Source organism: Neophocaena asiaeorientalis, unplaced genomic scaffold, assembly GCF_003031525.2.
Source record: "Neophocaena asiaeorientalis asiaeorientalis breed wild unplaced genomic scaffold, Neophocaena_asiaeorientalis_V1.1 scaffold77, whole genome shotgun sequence".
In the NCBI taxonomy this organism is placed as follows: domain Eukaryota; kingdom Metazoa; phylum Chordata; class Mammalia; order Artiodactyla; family Phocoenidae; genus Neophocaena; species Neophocaena asiaeorientalis.
Window position 1 is genome coordinate 3,478,804 of NW_020174645.1, and position 20,673 is coordinate 3,499,476.

At 47.6% G+C, this 20,673-nt stretch overlaps 1 protein-coding gene across 1 annotated transcript in view; it reads right to left on the reverse strand.

Annotated features, from left to right (window-relative positions):
* The window catches only part of LOC112408725 (transmembrane protein 132B), a 220,400-nt gene that overhangs the window by 5,546 nt on the left and 194,181 nt on the right, over positions 1 to 20,673 (reverse strand). Inside the window, exon 6 of the mRNA XM_024758465.1 lies at positions 2,851 to 3,056. Within this exon, the coding sequence (XP_024614233.1) occupies positions 2,851 to 3,056 (206 nt within the window). The remainder of the gene's footprint in view (positions 1 to 2,850; positions 3,057 to 20,673) is intronic.

The window sequence follows — 20,673 nt, forward strand, 5'->3', positions numbered from 1 at the left end:
GAGGCCCCCCCCCCCCTTGCCCCCCTGCAGGTGTGCTTGAGGAGATGCAGGCCAGGTGTGATGACACCTGAGGGCGGCCCTCGTGAACCATCACCTGGGGGACATCCAGCCCCTTCCCCGGATCAGACCCTTCCATCTCTACAGAAGCGGCTTCCTCTGAGCTCCGGGCCCTAAAGGTGATCAGGGTAGAGCCTTCTACCTCCCATCCGCCCTGATCTGAGTGGTCACCGACCCGCAGAGGTGTTGAAACTACTGAACCACGTCTGGCACCTGCGTCCTGGCTTCTCCCCCTTCCTCCTGTCCCCCTACTCGCCTACCCACACCTGCCCTGAGAAACCCTCTCTGGCTCGGCCATTCTAGAACCTTCTCCTTGAGATACACCTATCCCGTGTCCTTTACGAAAGGACCTGGTTTGATGGCTGCTGACTGGTCTGTGGCCCTCGGTGGATGGGTCTTGGGTCAGGGGAGAAAGGGGCAGAGACTTATACGCGCTGGGTTAGACCTAGCGTGTGCCGGGTCCTGCCCTGCGTGCTCCTGTAAAGAGCTGACGTAAATGGGCCATGTGCCACCTGCCAGCCACACACAGGTGACCCACGTCATCTGCACAGGCCCCGAGGAACAGGGTGTTCTAGGAGCTGATCTCGCCGGTGAGGAAACCGAGGCACAGAGAGAAGGGGCAACTGGGTCACAGCCACACAACCGGTCACCTCGATGCGGAGTCCAAGCCTGGCCGCTGTCCCTCTACTGGTGTCCTCTCCCTTTTTCTAAAAATTAAAAAAAAATTTTTTTGGCTGCACCGCACGGCTTGTGGGACCTCAGTTCCCCAAGCAGGGATCGAACCCGGGCCCTCGGCAGTGAAAGCGTGGAGCCCTAACCACTGGACCACCAGAGAAGTCCCCTTTTCTCCCTTTTTATAACGGACTTCATTTCTCTTCACAACAGCCCTGAAGCACACTCCTGTTTCTACATGAAGAAACCAAGGATCAGAGCAGTTAATGTGAGGCCCAGAGAGCTCGTTATTAGCGGTTTGGGACGAGCACCATGTCACTTCTGAAACCCACTTTCTTAACAACACGTCATTCCACCTCCCTGAAAGGTTAACCCTCAAGGTTAGAAAAGTAAAACTAGCTTTCACAGGTTCTACCATCTTCTATTAGTGATGTATATAAAGTAAGTTATCATACCGGGGGGAGATTGCTTAGACTGAGCTTAATTCAGACTTGACTGGTAAAAGAAATGAGATTTTTTTTCCCTCAACACTCTTTAAAATGGAAAAATTAATTTGAGTTTAGATTATTAGTTACAGGAAAAAAATTTCACCAGCACCTAGCAATTTGAGTTTCCCAAAGTGAGGGGTAAGTATCCTTGCTGTTAAGTGAGATGATTTTGGGTGGCAGTAAACACACTGACTGACATACAGAAAGGTTATTTCCATTTTATTTTTCTATCATTCTGATTATATCCCAGGGAACGTCTCTGTTTGGTGCCAGGCGATCTTTAAGGGCTCTCTGATACCTGCTAGTCTCTCCCAGCTCATAAAGACAAATTCAGACAAAAAACTGTATCTACTCAGAATTTAATAACAATATTTTATTTTCTTTGCATTCATTTTTACTAGTTGGCTATTTTTTGATAGTGATGTGGAGTTTCTCTTAAATAAACATAAAACTGAAAAAAGAACAGTAGTAAGTGTATTCTAGGTGGTACTCAAAAGTTGCAGTCTCATAAAAGTGGTGAGTGAATAAATGAAGTTTTAGAAATACCATAGTAATAAAACAATTGCATTCTGTTGTGTTAAAAAAAAAACTTTAAATTTCGAGGTCATTTCAAATTCATTGCAAGTTTAAAAGATCATACAGGGAGGTCCTGTACACTGTTTACCCAGCCCCCCAGATTTAACGTCTTGCATACCTGTGGTACAATACCCAGACCAGCAAATTGACGTTGGTACAAACCACAGAGCTTATTCAGATTTCGACAGGTTAATGAATACCCATTTGTGTCTGTGTAGATGTAGTTCTATGTGATTTTTATCACATGTAGATTCACGTAACCATCACCATAACCGAGATACAGAACTGGTCCGTCACCACAGGGGTGTCCTGTGTACTGCCTTACACTTCTACACCATCTTTAACTCATGGCAACCACTAATCTTTCTCTTTCCTATATCATCATGAATGGTACCACACTGCAGGTAACCTTTTGAATCACTGGTAAGGATGTGGATGTGTGTGTCACTGGATGACTTAACACACTGCTGGTGGGAATGAAAAATGGAGCAGCCTCTCTGGAAAATAGTCTGGCAGCTTCCTTTAAAACTAAATATGCCCTGGGGCTTCCCTGGTGGCGCAGTGGTTGAGAGTCCGCCTGCCGATGCAGGGGACGCGGGTTCGTGCCCCGGTCCGGGAAGATCCCACATGCCGCGGAACGGCTGGGCCCGTGAGCCATGGCCGCTGAGCCTGCGCGTCCAGAGCCTGTGCTCCGCAATGGGAGAGGCCACAGCAGTGAGAGGCCCGCGTACCCCCCCCCAAAAAAAAGTAGCATAAGAGCTCTTCCCTTAAATGCCAGGCCTTGTGCTAGGTGCTTCTTATGAGTTGCATCGTTTTACTGAATCCTAGCAACTATTCTATGAGGTAGAGATGATTATTATCCCTATTATAATCGCCTCCTGTCAAAGTAAGTACCCAAGTCAGATCCATCTGGACTCCGATCCCACTATTACCCACTGTGGATGCAGCTTCCCTAGGGCCTGGGTCCCTGAGGACGTTTGCCTCAGATCGGAGCCCCAGGAACCTGAGAACCACAGTCCTCGATGAACTTCATTCCCCCAACCCCTTGGTTCCTCACCTTCGGTTGGAAGCCACTGGGATCCTCCACCCTTTGATCTGGCTCAGCTCCGTATCCGAGATGTCGACCTGCAGGGGGAGTCTGGGCGTCCAGACGGTGACCTCTAACTGGGAGGTGAAGTGCTGGTGGGTGAAGTTCACGATCGTGTCCACTTTGCTCTTCATCTCCTTCCCATTCACAAAAATCGAGTCGCAGCCGTTGGAGACCTTGGGGGAGGGGACAGAATCTCCAGATGCATCAGCAGGAAAAAGCCCGTGCAAAACCTGACAATGAAAGTTCATGAACTGCAACAGCTCTGATTTATGAGACCCAAGACAACCAGGAGAACATGACTTGAACAGAAGGTAATTTGTAGGCACTAATTAGGGACAAACGCTGAGAAACAGACTCCAGGAAAACCATTTTGTATTACGAACCACTGACAAGTAAAATCATAAACATAATTTAATGGAGTTCCATAACCTTTGTTGCCTTTTGTGTGTGTGTTTTTCCCTTTACCTCACCTCCTTTATGTACTCAAACCACCGCTAATCGAACCCCACTTGCAACACATTTCACTCTTGCACCGTATCTGGAGATGCTTGAAAAGGTATCTACATGTTTCTAAAACAACACTTGAGTCGAGCCATAAAGGGGATTTTTTCCCCCCCCGAAAAACCAAGAGAGCTTTGTACTAGATTAAAATCCTTGCAGGAAAATACCCATGGAATGCGCTAGAAATGTGGACGTAATTATTTTTGCCCCATTACACTATAATTTTGCAGGATGGAGGTGAGGATGCAGCATTTTGTTACGGACTTCTGACCCAGCACGTGGAGGAACCCTCGAGAGTGCATGCATTCGCGGGTTGGCTGTTAGACAACGTAAGCCCCCATTTCACTTCACGTCCTCTGGATAAGCAAGGAAAACGTTGATGACTTTCTCTCCTGGACCACCAGGAGAATGAATGTCTTTTACGTATGTATCTGGGTGGGGCGGGGGGAGGGAGCAAAGGTCACGTTATGTGCGGACGACACAAAACCAACACTCAGTTCAGCACAGAACCACAAAACTGCCCGGGGTCCACAATCTCATTTTACAGATGAAGAACCTGAGGCCGGCAATGCGACGTCACTGGCTGGAGGTCACACACTACTTTGAGGGGTACCGTGTGGTGCTGGGCTGCTGTCAGGACTCCCCAGTTCACCTGGAATGCCACCAGGCAGCCCGTTTTGCAAGCCACAAACGAAGACTGCAGTACCTGCAGCCCAGGCCTCCCTTCCAAGCCCCAGGTGCACACATCCAACTGCCCCCTCCATGTGAACAGGTGAACGGCTCAGAGCGATGTCAGCAGTGCCGAGGTCGAAACTCAAAGAACAAACCTCCATGCTGTTCGGGACAAATGATCATCTCCTCCCTCCTCCCCCCAAAAAAGGGCGTGAATGTGAATTTTCTCCCACGAGAAGGAAAAGATGAGCCTGGTTCACTGTAGAGTGAAATCAAAGACTGAGGAGAAGATAACTAACGAGATGCTTAAACCCCTTCCCGCATCAGCCTCGCAGACACAGGTCCCTGGCATTGCCACCTCACAATGGCACCGACGTCTTTAGGAATCTTTAAGCATAATTAACCAAGGCCACTAATGGGACGACGGGCAGAAATCACAGTGACACTGACCTGATAACCCTGGGCCACAAAGCAATGAGCAGCCGTGCTGGAGGGAAACTGCATCAGGCTGGGTTCATCTGGGGAGCCGCTTCCCATCCCGTCAGAACTTAGCCTTCCACAGCCCCTTGCCCTCCAGGTTCTACTACCCTGAGCAGCAAATCTGCCCGCAGATGGCAGTGGAAAGTGGCAGCTAATGTGTTTCTCCCCTTGAAATTCCAGTGGGAGTTGAAAAAAGACAATTCAGGGGCTTCCCTGGTGGCGCAGTGGTTGAGAGTCCGCCTGCCAATGCAGGGGGCGCGGGTTCGTGCCCCGGTCCGGGAAGATCCCACATGCCGCGGAGCGGCTGGGCCCGTGAGCCATGGCCGTTGAGCCTGCGCGTCCGGAGCCTGCGCTCTGCAACGGGAGAGGCCACAACAGTGAGAGGCCCGCGTACCGCAAAAAAAAAAAAAAAAAAAAAGCCAATTCAATCACTTTTCGAAGCTTAAAAGAATCTACTTCGCCCGTCCCCTCTCTTTGTCTGCTTTGCTTTTTAAAAGGGAGAAGAAAAACCATGAGACGAGCAAATCAGCTGTCTTCTAGGGCATGTTCGAGGGATGTAAATCTGCATTATTGTGCCCAGGATTGTAAAGAGAGCAATCAGAACAAGATTTTCTATTAGAGCAGAAAATGGAATGGAGCGCCATGTTCTTATTTTCAATTCCTGCGATGGGGACCCAGGGCTGAGCCCGACTGCCCTTCCTTAAGTACTTAAAAAGGGGTGGAAGACCCATTCTACAGAAACCCCTGCCTTCCCTCCAGAGCACTGCCCCGGCAGACATTCGATAAGACCCCTAAAGATCCCTGCGCTCAGTGTCTACATGCAGACCTATCTCAAGAGAACAAGGTTCCTTACTGACAGGAACTCTACAGCGGATGCAGCAGGGGCTTCCGCCCTCAGCCTCCCCTGGCTCCGGTGGGCATCTCCTATTGCTAGAACTTTCCCCATCCTACCTTCTACAGTACAGACCTCAACTGTCCTGAATTTTCAGGATTATTATGATCTATATGAGATGTATGTATGTGTGCATGTGTGTACTTCCTCTCGAAGGAATGGTTTAGTATTTGCTAATTCAGTGTTTGCAGTGACTTTATTAAGACGTAGCTACTGCAAATAATGAAAATTAACTGCAGTAGGTATCTCTTATGGTGTGGCACCTCACTGCCTGCCCCTCTCAAAGCCTTAAGCCCCACAAATAACTCTGTGGGGCGGGCATCAAGCTTTCATTTTACCTGGACCGAATCCAGTGTAGAGAAAGGGAACATCACTTCCCAGGGCTTCACCTGCATGTGTAATGATGCCCGCCAGCCCCCAGGACTGCTGACGCCTGGCCCAGTGCTATACCCCCTGCCTGTTCGCGTCAGTCCCCGCCAGAGACTTCCCATGGTACACGGGGCAAAGTCCAAACTCCTGATCACAGCTTACAAGACCTAAGGACCTGGTACTACCTCCTTCTCCAGGCTCCCTTTGCGCTTCCCTCCCTGCCCACCCTGCACAGATTCCCCACCAGTCCCCCATGGGTCTTCTCTCCCGTGGCTCTCCTGAGCTTATCCCCCTCCGGAGGCCTTAGCGCAATCTTCCTGTAACTGAGACCTGCCTGTCATTCAGGTCTGAGGCAGACATAACTGGCTGTCTACGGGCCACTCAATCACACACCAGCACCGCTGCCCCATCACATACACACACGCACATCTTCCTCCTTTCTGTCCAGCCAGATGCTCCTGGCCAGCGACTGGCTTAGGGAAAGGCATGTGACACAGTTCTGGCCAAGGAGGCGTGAGGAGCCTGCTGGGGATTCTGGGAAGGGCCTCCTGGCTCCGAGATGCCCAGAAAGTGGTCCCTCCTTCTCCCACTGGATACTGCCACATGGGAGGTGACAACAGGAGCTGCAATGGTGATCTCAGAGCCTTGGAGGGCTGGCCAAGGACCAGGCTGACATGGCGAGCATGGAAGGAGAGAGAGACGGAAGGAACCACACAGCCTCAGTGACCACCTGGATGGACCACCGGACCAGCCCACCTGGAACCACCTGACTTTTCAACTTCTTATCGTGTGCTTTTCTTTCTGTTGTTGTCAAAGCCATTTGGGTCCATGGTATTTTGTTACTTGCCACCGAAAGTGGCCTAAATGATGTAAGAACTCAGCTCAAATGTCACTTCTCAGAAGGGATTGCTTGAGTCATTTCTAATGTAAAGTTGCACGCCCCTCACCTGGCCACTCTACTACTCTCCTCTATCTAATTTGCTGTGTGTGCTACTATGTAAACTACATTTACACTATTTCTGTGTTACTGACAGTATATTATACTATTAATATTGCTTAAGTCATATGGCTTACACTATGTTAGTTACACTGGATTGCTCTACCCGTGTTATATTTTATGATTTACTTTTCAATATTTACCACTCTCTGCATGCTCCTGGTTGTTTACTTGTTTCCTATCTCTGTTCTCCACCTGGAAGTGATCTGCTTGAGACCACGGACCTATCTCCTCTTATCTCCTGTGTCTCCACTTCTAGCGCGGGGATGGCCCACATAAAGTGTTCAATACATAGGTGTTCAATGTGAATGTGACACTGGTTTCCTCTGGGTCCCATTCATTCTTGTGCCCCAGGAGTAGCCTGTGTCTGGGTTAGAAGTGGGAGAAGGTAGCTTAGGCAGTGTTATGCTCTGGATATCATGAGAGGAGATAGGCTGGTAGAAGAAACCTAGTCCAAATCCTAAGGAAGTCTGAGGTCAGTGAGATGAGAAATTTGGATTCCCCGTGGCGGATTTGGCCTTCTGGCTAGGAACTGAGAGACCTGACCTGTGTCATGTCACACGGTGAGGGCGTGTGTGTTTTTGGAAGAGACAGCTAGACACTGCGAGGTAAAGATTAGGGTCAGGTTCCCACCACTCGACCAAAAGATACCTTCAGGGCTCTCTGAGCCCCCAGAGGAAGCTGGAACAGCAAATGCCGTGAATCCTAATATAAGAAGGGCTGAGGACAGGTACGTGGAGATTGAAAATGACGTTCGTGCCAGGTTAATCTGTGAGCATGTACCAGATGGCCTGTCAATGTCATTTTAGGAAGGCTGCCTTTGGAGGTTCGTTGTTTTACTGTCAAATTACACTTTCACAGTTTCAGTGCTTTAGAGTAACAGAGGCAAACGGTGGTCTCCCGATGTGAATATGTTTCCTTTGGGGATCTTGTGAGATACAGCATTCGCTTCATTTTCTATTTAGGAAAGAAGCAAGTATTGAGTCTGTGCCTCAGTGCCCTCCCTCTGCGTCCGCCAGACGGCTGAGGCACCTGTGTCTGCACCATAGGAGCTGCCCCTGCTGTACAAGGCTTCCCTCTTAATTAACCCCTTCCCGTCCTGAGAAATGTGTTAGAAAGAAAAAAGCTACATCATCACGGCAACGGGAGCAGTCTCTCTCCTAGGCAACTTGGCAAGAGAAGTTAAAGAAGGGTAAATGGTGTTTGTTTAAGCTGAATTAAGTGAAGGGAGCCTTCTGCAATGTTCGTAACGAAAATAAAAATGAAACAATGCCTGGTTCAATAAATAGCAGTGCATACAAATGAAACACTATGAATCCTAGAATAAATTTAAATGAAATTTAAGAGAAAGGAAAAATAATCATGATATAATATTATATGGACACACTTATATAACTGAATCACTTTGCTGTACACCTGAAACGAACGCAACATCTTAAATCAACTCTACTTCAATAAAATTAAAAAATTTTAGAATTATATGGACGCGTTAATACTCATTTTATAAATATATGTTACGTGTGTTTGTGTATTAATGAAGAATAAAAAGATTTGAGGAATGGGGGGGGAAGCTATATAATCAAAGAGTATGTTTCTCACAAATTCACGATAAATGCTGAATTACATATTAAGATAGGCAAAAAGAAACTATGTAAAGAAAAAACACCTTTCAATTCAATTATCAAATCAAACATTTTGTGTTTATTACCAAGTTTAGCAAGTACATTTTGTCTGAGGAGCAGTGGGTACTCAAAAAATATTCATTTTACCTTAAGCTTTTATATCCCCAAGAAGTACAAAGAGCAAAAATAATAGCTATCATGTACTGGGTGGTCGCTATGCATCACGCATTGTTTTTAAAACTTTACATAGAATGACAGCCGTTAAGTCCTCCAGATATCCCATTCGTTAAGTGTCTTGTCCCTATGTCATAGATGGGGAAAATGAGGCCCGGGAGAGACAGCTTGAGCAGAGATCACAGCTGGTGAGAGGCAGGGCAGGGATTCGCACTCAGGTCCTCTGAATCGGGGGGACAGGGGGTCCTCAAACTGTGCGTTACCCCCTCCGTACAGCCCACAGAAGGAAGACCTGATTGGGAAAGGCAAGACCTAAATACATACGTTGGGATTTTTTAAATGAAACTCATCAAGGTGTAATTTCTGTTCAATGCACCGTATCCGTTTGGAGGGTACAGTTGGATGAGACTGACGGTGCATACGCTGTGAAACCACTGTCATGCTCGGGAACAGAACACTCCCATCCTCCCGAAACATCCCTTGTGCCCCTTTCTGGTCCACTGCCCCCTCTGCCCCTGGCCCCAGGCCACCCCTGAGGTATCAGTAAGCATCAATTAATTAGAGGCCAGCTTGACAGCTAGTACTCGAGACCAGGCAGAAGGAACTGGAAGCAGCAGCTCGGTGCCTCAGCCTGAGGTCCAGTAACCTGGGTCCTTGTCCAAACTCGTCCCCTCATCATGCCTGAATAAGTCACTCTCCATCTCCGGGCTCAGATCCTGCATCCGTGAACCCATGGGTACCCGAAGTTTCCAGCTTGGACTCCCTCCCATCTTATCATTGGAGGATGGAGAGAGCAAGCTCAGGGTCCCAGTGTATTCTGACATAGCTTTTCTCTGCCACAGATCCCTCATCTGTAAAATAAGAATAAATCATTCATTCCTTCAATAAATATTGATTTAATGTCAATTAAGACCCAGGAACTGTCCTAGGTGCTGGGGATAGAGTGATGAACAATAGTCTGACTGTGGAATGGGGGAGACGGACAAACTCAACACACACCTAGATATAAATGTAATGTCAGGTAGCGAGATGGGCTTAAAAGGAAAATCAAGCAAGGTAAGAAAGCAGTGATAATGGTTTCAGTTAGAATGGGCAGGGAAGGCCTCCCTGGAGAGATCACATTTGATTAGAGGCCTGAATGAAGTGAGGGAGTGAGTCATGAGCACATGCAGAAGATCAGGAAGTGCAAAGGCCCTGAGACAGGTGTGTTCTTGCCATATTCGAGGACCAAAAAGGAGGGCAAGGGAGCACAAAAGTAGCCAGGGGGGCTGGATTGTACTCCACTGTGTACATATAATGAGAAGCTGTGGGGTTTGCGCACAAGGAAGTAGCATGATTGGACGATATAACACAATACCTCTAGCAGGAGTGGCAGAAGGGGAGCCCATGCGACAGAGACGTGAAAGAGGTTCCCATCAGGGTGGTGTGATGCAGGGAATGAGATGTGGTCAGGGTCAGGATGCCTTTGAAGGCAGCCCTGGCAGGAGCTGCTGCTGGAGTGGCTGTTGGGTGTGAGAGAAGGAGAAGCCACAGACGACTGCTAGGTTTCTGGCCCGAGCAACCAGAAAAACGGCATTGCCATCCCTGTGATAAGGGAGGCCTGCAGGAAGGCAGATGTGGGGAAGAGAGAAAGAATCCGGAGTTCCATTTCAAAAATACTAAATGTGAAATGTTTATCAGACATCTGAATGAAGACGTGAGGTAAGAAGTTGGAAGCACAAGTGCAGAGTCCATGGAGAAGGGCTCAAGCTGAAGAAATAAACTTGGATTATGCCAGCAAACGCAGTATTTAAAGCCAGGAGATTGAATCATAGCTCACATTTCAGCCCTGAACCTGCTAACCCTTAGAGCTCATGGATATAAGGACCTGACAACATGGGGCCAATTTGTTAAAAAGGAAAAGCCAGGGAGACTTCCCTGGCGATCCAGTGGTTAAGACCCCGTGCTTCCACTGCAGGGAACTCGGGTTCGATCCCTGCTCGGGTTCGATCCCTGCTCAGGTTCGATCCCCGCTCGTGGAACTAAGATCCCACATGCCGCGCGGAACGGCCAAAACATTTTTAAAAACTAAAAACAAAAAGAAAGAAAGGCCAGAGAGAGGATGGTATCTCAGAGGTAAGTGGTGAAGATTCTCCGAAGACAGGGTGGGATTGATATGAAACACTGAGAGGAAGTCGAGTCAGTTGTGGACTCAAAGCTAACCGTTGGAATTGGCCGTGAACCCTGGAGACCCTGACAAGGGGACTTCAGCGGAGAAGAGGAAAACCTCTGATGGTGTGGGTTCATGACAGAATGGGAAGTGGGGGAGTGTGATACGGAAAGCTTTTGCAAGGACGCTTTCCAGCACGGGACACAGAGAAATGAGACAAGGGATGATAATTCCTGCCCTAAGTGTTAAATAAGATGAACCACAAAAATCACTTAACAGACAGCCAGTGTTTTCTGGGTGCTCATCTTCGGTCCAGCTCTTCCATGCTAAGTCGACACAAGACTTTCCAGCGTGCATTATATAACCCAATGGCCCCGTACTAATGCCAAACTCACCAAATACCCACTCTGAGTTCGGAGACTGAGATGAGAGAAGAAGTGAGTTGCCTGTCACCTGCAGCTTCAAGCAAAAAACAATCAAAGAAAATCACCATTTCTCGGGCTTCCCTGGTGGCGCAGTGGTTGAGAATCTGCCTGCTAATGCAGGGGACACGGGTTTGAGCCCTGGTCTGGGAGGATCCCACATGCCGCGGAGAAACTAGGCCCGTGAGGCTCACAACTACTGAGCCTGCGCGTCTGGAGCCTGTGCTCCGCAACAAGTAGAGGCCGCGATAGTGAGAGGCCCGCGCACCGCGATGAAGAGCGGCCCCCTGTTGCCACAACTAGAGAAAGCCCTCGCACAGAAACGAAGACGCAACACAGCCAAAATAAATTAATAAATTAATAAACTCCTACCCCCCCCATCTTCAAAAAAAAAAAGAAAACCACAGCTTAAAAAAAACAACAAAACACCATTTCCTGAGTGGTCACTAAATGTAAGTCACTGATATAATACTGTCTTCCAACACCCCTGACCAAATACCTGTTGTGTAACAAGAAGGTAAAGTACAGAAGAGAACAAGTCGTGTCTACAGAGATTTTTCAGTCTAGTTACAAAAATTGGAAACAGGAAAAAATCAACATATACAGACATGCAAATTAATAGACTGCATACTGGCAGCAAAACAGAGGGAAGTCTTTCTCAGAAATAAGGAGACATTGGGCTTCCCTGGTGGCGCAGTGGCTGAGAGTCCGCCTGCCGATGCAGGGGACGCGGGTTCGTGCCCCGGTCCGGGAAGATCCCACGTGCCGCGGAGCGGCTGGGCCCGTGAGCCATGGCCGCTGAGCCTGCGCATCCAGAGCCTGTGCTCCGCAACGGGAGAGGCCACAGCAGTGAGAGGCCCGCGTACGGCAAAAAAAAAAGAAAGAGACATCAAGGAACATTTTCGGGACCCAAAGGTGAAGATAAGTGAGGAATTCTCTTACATATGTATGACCTTTCTCTTCAGCCCACGGCAGGGGGACAGATGGGAAGGAGGAAGGAGGGGTACACCTTTAAAGACGAAACCTGACACATACAGCATTTTACAATTTATCCCACTTGACAGTCTCTCTCTCTCTCTCTCTTTTTTTTTTTGGCCATACCACATGGCTTGTGGGATTTTAGTTCCCTGACCAGGCATTGAACCTGGGCCCTCAGCAGTGAGACCACAGAGTCCTAACCACTGGACCGCCAGGGAATTTCCCCCTCCACCTGACATTCTCGATTGTGTCATGTGGTACATTTCAGTGCCATACCCAACACTGCACCCTCACCCTCTGCCTTGTGAATTTGTGGTTCCCCCCACCAGAGGTAAAATATGCTTTATCTCAACAACGTTGGGTTTGGGCAAATGACTCCTTTTGCCCAGCAGAATTTTAACAAAAAATTCTCCATAAAATACTGAAAACAGGGAACTCTGCTCAATGTTATGTAACAACTTAAATGGGAAAAGAATTTGAAAAAGAATAGATACATGTATATGTATAACTGAATCACTCTGCCGTACACCTGAACCTAACACAACATTGTTAATCAACTCTACTCCAACATAAAATAAAAAGTTAAAAAAAAACCCATAATTAAAGGATTGGGTTTGCCCTCTTGGTGTCTGCAACCTTGATGAGGTGAACCCCAGCTGATCTGAAGACCTGTGAGCAATAAAAAAAAGCTCGTGGTGGCATGTGACTAAGATACTGGGGCTGTTTGTTATGCAGGTGTAACTAACTGACACAGTCTATGACAATGTGTCTCAAATAGTGTTTGAAGCACAGCCCACATTAGAAAATACATCTTACATTAGGACCAATACATAAAGGCAAAAGCCAAAGTTTCATGAAAAAATACTTAACCTCATTACTTGCAAGTCACTCTGAATTTTCTCTTCTGTTTTATCCCATCCCATTCTATTCCACTCCACTCCACTCTGTGCCATTCCATTCCAATCCATTCTATTCCTTCACTTTTTACAAAATGCTGGTGAGATCCCATAAAAACTGGCCCTTAATCTGAAAAAAATCCTGCACTGGAGCATTGTGGGAAAGTTATCCTTTACCCATTTTACAGATGAGGAGATTAATGCTCAGTTAGGTCACCTAGCCAGTAACGGAGGGCCAGTGTCCCAAGCGGTGTACTCTGACCCAACACTGTCCTTTTCTATTGGTCAAACAGCTGCTGCAGTAACCGCTGATCCCTTCTCTATATTCAGTTCATTCTTAGTTTCCACTTAAAGTATTCTTAAAATGAGGGGCCTGGCTTATCCTCTGCTTGATAAAAATCACAGACAAAATCAAGTCAGCCAAGTTCTAGTTTCAGTTCAGAGAGGTAGATGGCTGACAAGAGCACTTCTCTTGCCCTTACCAAACTGCAGATTAAAAGCTTTTCTTAAACCCATCAGAGAACTGCTGATGCAGGGCTACAAACTAACCTGGAATCTGGAGACAGACACATGCCCACAGGGAGGAAGAGAAATCGAGCATTTGCTTCCCCAGGGTGGACCCTGCTGGATGTCATATAAGCTAGAAAAAAAAGAATCCAAGGGAAAAACTGTACTGACTTGCTAAAGGCCCCAAAGGGGCTGGTGTGAGTGTGAAGCTTTAGAGCCTGTAAACAACGGAGCTTGTAACCCCCGGGCTTGCTGTACGAATCCCATTGGGCCCTCAAGGGAAGAGCTAGCAGCATCCCCAGGACAGCTGGCTCAGGAGGGGGACAGCAGCCACTGCGGAAACTCTACACAGTTCCATATCCTCTGTCTCCCCTATGGGGCAAAAGTCTCAGTCTTTAGGCAGAAGTATAATAAAAACTGCCATTTAGGGCACTAGGGGGACTCCGTCGTATCTAAAGTAACCAGTTTGAGTTAAATTTAAGCTGCTTTATTAAAAAGAGGCCTGCCTGGGCTTCCCTGGTGGCACAGTGGTTGAGAGTCCACCTGCCGATGCAGGGGACGCGGGTTCGTGCCCCGGTCCGGGAGGATCCTGCGTTCCGCGGAGCGGCTGGGCCCGTGGGCCATGGCTGCTGAGCCTGCGCGTCCCCGCAACGGGAGAGGCCATGGCAGTGGGAGGCCCGCGTACCGCCAAAAAAAAAAAAAAAGAGGCCTGCTTGACTCTAGCAGCTATGTGCTCCTGGTGACTAAGTTCCCTCATTAAAATTTATACAATAAGATTTATACAATAAGAAGCTCTAGGACATAACAGCTCTCCTGTCCCCAGTGGGTCCCCAGACTATGCTTTCGCTGGTCAGAGGCATCTCCCTCTCTGAGTCATAACTGTCTACCCCTTCCCTTCGATAAGTAAACATACCACTTCCATTATCACCTACACCTTCTGTAAAAGTATCTTCCAGTTCTTCTAACATTTCATTAGTCAAGGGTTTCTTGGAGGCCTCAGTTCAGTCTTTAATGTCTTCCTGAAAGCAAGAGGTCATTGACACCATCACCACTCACTTGCTTGGCCACCAGAAGAAGGCATCACACATCTGGAAGATGGGGAGACGCTTGCCATTGTGCTCAAGCGCCCCCCACCAGTTGTGCCAATATACACTGACGAATACTTTACCAGGCAGAGGAACAGAGATAACCAGATTAAAAGATGCACAGTTTCTACCCATATATGTGTATATGTATGCATGTAAATGTAAGGACACCGCGTTATTTTGGGCCAAATGCATATAGTTGAATTCCCAAGAGTTAAACTATTCATGTGATACAGCTCCAAGTCCTTTGGGCCCCTCATACAACCATGGACACAAATCCAAACATGAGAACCGAAATCAAGTGGCAGTGATTGGGTCTACTGACAATGGTGCGTGCTGCTTACACAGTCTATAGACTATCGTAAAAAAACGGATATGCGAAGTCAAACGATTTTCATGAAGATTTCTAGGAGGTAAGTCCCTGGATCTTGGCTCGAGGAACCTTCTATCCACCTTTGTACCTTCACAGACTATGATTTAATATAGTAATGCTTACTTCTCTGCCCCTCCCAGATGATAAGGCAAGCCTTTAAGGACAAGCATGTTTGCCTTATTTGATTTTCTGCAGCTCAGGCTCGTGGCACAAGGCCTGGTACCTCGTAGACATACGGGAACTACGCAGAATCAATGAGAGAGGAAGTGCTCTGCCCAGGATCGTACGACCAGGAACGGGAAGGTCTCGTGAGCCCCTCCCGCCTCCCGCATCCATCAGGCCCATCACTACACTGAAAGCTCCACTCTAAGGAGATTCCTTAATTCACCGTCAAGTCCTGATCGCGAGGCTTTGCTCTCAGGCTCCTTTATTCTTACCAATTCTTTCTTCATGCAGATCGGTCTCACCTCCCTAGCTGGACCACGGCTGGGATGTTATCTCTTCCTCGCTCCGAAGCAGTGTGCCAGCACCCAGCCCGGAACTGACTGATCGTCCAGGCCTCCCAGCAAAGGCAGATCTCGGGGCCAGCGTGGGCAGAATGGAGACCACTGTGCTTCTTCCCTTCCTAGCTCATCCAAAACACATGCCTTCCTTAGAGAATCTTAAAGTCTTGGTGCTAAAAAGACCTCAGAGAATGCAACTCTTGCACAGCCCACAGAGGACGAGGATCCATCTCAAAGGCACAGAGAGGTCACAGCTAGTCTGAGGTTAACACTCAGTGGTGATACATGCTGGGTTCCCGGCAGGGCTTTGAGGACATAAAGCAAACCCAAGTGTCTCTGCCCTCGAGGAGGTCTTTGTGGAAGAGACAGACTCCTGTGCAAAATACTGTCAAAAACAGTGACTGGGGGCTTCCCTGGTGGCGCAGTGGTTGAGAGTCCGCCTGCCGATGCAGGGGACACGGGTTCGTGCCCCGGTCCGGGAAGATCCCACATGCTGTGGAGCGGCTGGGCCCGTGAGACATGGCCGCTGAGCCTGCGCGTCCGGAGCCTGTGCTCCGCAACGGGAGAGGCCACAACAGTGAGAGGCCCGCGTGCCGCAAAAAAACAGAAACAAAAACAAAAAAAAACAGTGACTGGTAGAACAGTAAGGTTTGTACGGTGTTTACAAGATGGTCGGGCATCACTGGCTGCCTCCAGCCCACCAGACTTCAACTCACCTTCGTCCGAGATGTTCAGGACAGCCCTCCACAACAGACCCACGGACACCCGCTCCCATCCAGCCTCATCTCCCCGCTCATCAGCCAAGCATCACCAGTCAATTCCTGCATTCTGCTTGTTGGGTCACCTCCATGATAAATCCCCAATCAAATCACATTCAGCAAGGTGCGATTCTACCCTGATAGACAAGTGCTTCCAAAATCATGCCCCCTATCAAAACCACGCCAGCCAATGAGGCCCAAGATTATGGTCTGTTGTAAAGTTTAGCATACGCTTACCTGGGAAACGTGTTCACTTTAGCTTTTTACCCCTCAACATTGGGAGATTTTCAAAGCACCACGAACGCTTTTGAATTTAGGAAAAGATCCAAGCACTTCCTAGTCATCAAACGGTGGCCCCGGAGGGATTAAGAGCTGTTCATCTGGTGAGAGCCCAGCATATCGCGCTGCCCAGCCTCCTGCACCAGCTCTGACTGCAGACACTGAACCTGGTGGAGAGAAGTGCTGGGAACGAGGCTCCATTGGCACAGGTGCTGGAGTCACAAGCTTAGGTGTTCGGGGGTTTGCGCATCAATTAGTCACATTAAAAAAAGGCATTGTGGCAGGAGGAGCACTTTCTCAGGGGAAAGAGGGGTCTGCAGGGTTTGTGTTTTCCAAACTTATCTTGAAAGTACTTCTGAAAATTTCCCTAAGAAAAGAAACTTTTCTATCAAAGAATGCTGTGAACTGAGACCTCAAGGTATAAAAAAAAACCCCGCAGCTGAGAGTTTTTTATCTCTGAGGCTCCAGGGGAAGGGAAAAAGAAAAATGCCAACGATGACCTCACCAATTTCTCCAAAATCAGAATGTAGAAAAGAGGGGGGTTGAAAGGCGCAAGCTAAGATCTGGCAGAGACGAGACTGGCTCAGCCCTGCCAAGAGAAGCCTGGGCTTCTCACACTCTCGGAGATTTCCAGAGAGACCAGCGAATCATAGCCCAGCCAGGCTGAGCCAGTCACAGAGGAAGGAGGGAAGCGCAGCAATGCCCCAGCAGCACAGAAGTCCCTGGAATTCACCCCCTTGATCAACTTGGAGTCCTTGCCAGTGTGATGTGGGCTAATTAAAATCCGGGATATAAAAATTCCAGTCTGAACAGCTTGAGAAGTAGCCCCCGTGGTGAAATTACAGCTGTTCTTACACTAAGTGACTCTGCCTTGTGAAAACCTCTACCTATGTTAGCAATGAATTAAAATAATTGCATCTAATACATTGGTCTCATCCATCTCACTTAATACAACTAACTTATCTAATATATTTGTAATAGATTTCAGTTTACCCGTATAACTCACCCAGATTTTTTTCAGCACAATTGGCTAGGGATGGTGGAACTTCCAGGGATTGACTCAACATATGAGGAGGGGGAAGGGTAAGCAGTGACAAAGTGAGAGAGGGGCATGGACATATATACACTACCAAACGTAAAATAGATGGCTAGATAGCTAGCTAGTGGGAAGCAGCCACATAGCACAGGGAGATCAGCTCGGTGCTTTGTGACCACCTAGATGGGTGTGATAGGGAGGGTGGGAGGGAGACGCAAGACGGAGGGGATATGGGGATATATGTATAGCTGATTCACTTTGTTATAAAGCAGAAACTAACACACCATTGTAAAGCAATTATACTCCAATAAACATGTTTAAAAAAAATAAAATTAAATTAAAATTACAATAAAACAAAACAAAACAAAACAATCAAATCCCTCCTGGCCCAGGGAGGTGACATAAATGGGGAAGGTGGGTCTGCTGTGAAGGTCAGGGAACTTGGGGATGGTGAAAAACTTGAGGGAGCACCCCAAACCCTGCCCAAAGGGGACAGCAGCTACTACCTTGAGCCCACCGCTGCCACTGCCCTGAGCCCACAGCTGCCACTGCCCTGAGCCCACCGCTGCCACTGCCCTGAGCCCACAGCTGCCATATGGGCTGTGTTCAGAGACCTCTGGACTTCGCGAGAGAAACGGAATTCCAGAGCTCTGGTGAAATCTACTGATGTTGGAATGTTGGCATCGAAGTATATACATTTTTAAAGTACTTTGCTCTGTCTGGGGGCATGTCTTGGGGTCTGGATTTGCCTCAAGGCCTATCATTTTATGACCTTTGGCCTAAGGACATCCTGATATGGATGATAGGATGCAGAGCAATGGCACAGAAATGTTGTTTTGGGTTTTTTCTCCCTCCAATATATCCAACTTTGAGGTCCACATCACGGCCTCATTAGCATAACGCTCTTCAATGCTTAACAAAACTTTTGCTAGTTCCCCACAGACTTTACCAGCAATAGGAAATATGTTCGTCTCACTTGCCAATGCAAATCACTTCTTAGCTGCTGCTCAAGGGACCTCTGCTGGAGAAGGAATCTGGGCTGTCGAAGGAAGGAGTGCTAGGATTGATTAGTGATGTCTGGATTGGCACATGCCAGGAAGTGGGGTCCTATCACAAGTTTGTTTTTTCTATATTATTTATATCCTATTTATGAAACCAAAATGCTTTGGCCCAATATCCTTGACCAAAGTCCCTTCTGTCCCAACCCAGGCCACGGTGCAAGCACTGGTAACAGAACTGGAAAATCCTTCAAGATCCTCAGTAACAGTCTTTCACTCAAAGGGGCTGTCAAGAAAGGCACATGGAAATCTACCGTCCTTATGAGTGGGCTTCAGACACACAGACAGTCTCAGCATACGGCCACCGACTGCTCTCCCTACAAACTCTGCTCACAGGAAAAGAAGTCAGAGTGTAACCCAAATATTTATTAAGTGTCAGACACAAAGGATGTCAGGAAGTCGTGGATAAATTCATCTCTCTGAAAGTATTCCCTGGGGAGTGACACGACTGAAACCCTTGATGACGGAAACTGCTTTGTTGTCCAGAGCATTAAAAGATGACTATAGGGCTTCCCTGGTGGCACAACGGTTGGGAGTCCGCCTGCCGATGCAGGGGACACGGGTTCGTGCCCCGGTCCGGGAAGATCCCACGTGCCGCGGAGGAGCTGGGCCCGTGAGCCATGGCCGCTGAGCCTGCGCGTCTGGAGCCTGTGCTCCGCAACGGGAGAGACCACAACAGTGAGAGGCCCGCGTACCGCAAAAAAAAAAAAAAAAAGACTATATTAGGGCAATAGCTTCGGGCTGAGGCCTTTCATTTTAAAAAAGAGCCTGTTAAACTGAGCTTCAGAAGTGGTCAAAATGATCTGAAACATTTGCAGAGGGGCCCTTTAAGAAGGGTGAGGCAAGCTGCAGGGGGGAATAGGAGCGGAAAGCAGTGCTTTGTAATCTGAGACTGTCTCTTTGCATTTAAACCTGAAATGTCTCCAGGCAATAATCCAAGAGTAGTTTAGAAGGAATATACTGAGTATATACATTGAATATAAACGATCATTGCCTGCTGGAAGCCCGTCCCTCTTGAAAATGAATTAGAAGAGATATGAGCCCATTTGTTTAATAGGTGGCTACGTAATCCAGTCCATCCAGTCCCAGAAAAATCTTATCCCGTTGTTTTTGACTGAGACAGAATCTGTATTTCCACCTGCTGCTAAAGGCAGCATTACTTTCTCAAAGTCCATCTCAGCGTAGCGATATATATCAATAAAGCATGAATGAATTGCTCATGGAAGACTCCTGCATATTCCGGGGAAAATGGGTGAGATTCTCTGAAGACTTCTCTCAACAACGCTCACTGAGTCTCTGCTATACGAGTGAGTCTTGGCTGAAGAAGTCAGTTCTAGCTCTTTGTGGGATTTCTTCTTACGTTCACCAGTTCCTAACATCACTGAATGTCCCTCTAGACATCTGAAATGTTTCAGAGAAAAGAGGGCTACGTTTTTATCTTTGGAAAGTAATCTTAATCTTAGGATATGTATAAAATAAGTCAGTGTACGGATAATCCCAAAGTAGGGGGGAAAGAAGCCTGCCCCTGAAATAAGCACCCTAAATTCACAGGGCTAAGTTCCCTGTGAAACTGGGATGCTCTCTGTAAAGCAGGGGCCGAGAGCCAAGCTTCCTGGGGTCAAACCCCAGCCCTGGCACTTAGCAACTGGGTGACCTGTATTTTGGCAACAATAATTAAAGGCCCTGTGCATCACTTTTCTTAGACAGTTAACTTCTAAAGTTTATTTAACTGAGGGGGAGGGGCAATATAGGGGTGGGGGAGTGTGAGGTACAAACTACTGAGTATAAGTTCAAGGCTGTATGTACAACATACATATTCTCATACATGGAGAATATAGCCAATATTTTGTGAAAACTGTAAATGGAAAGTAACCTTTAAAAATTGTATAAATTAAAAATTTTTTTAAAAATAAAGTGTCTTGAAATGATTTGAGTTTCTTTAGGAAACTCAATGAATTTGAATACGAAGCTGATACATTCTGCCCACCATCAAAGCTCACGGAAGGAGTTTAAATTGTGAACGAAGCCCCAAAACATCG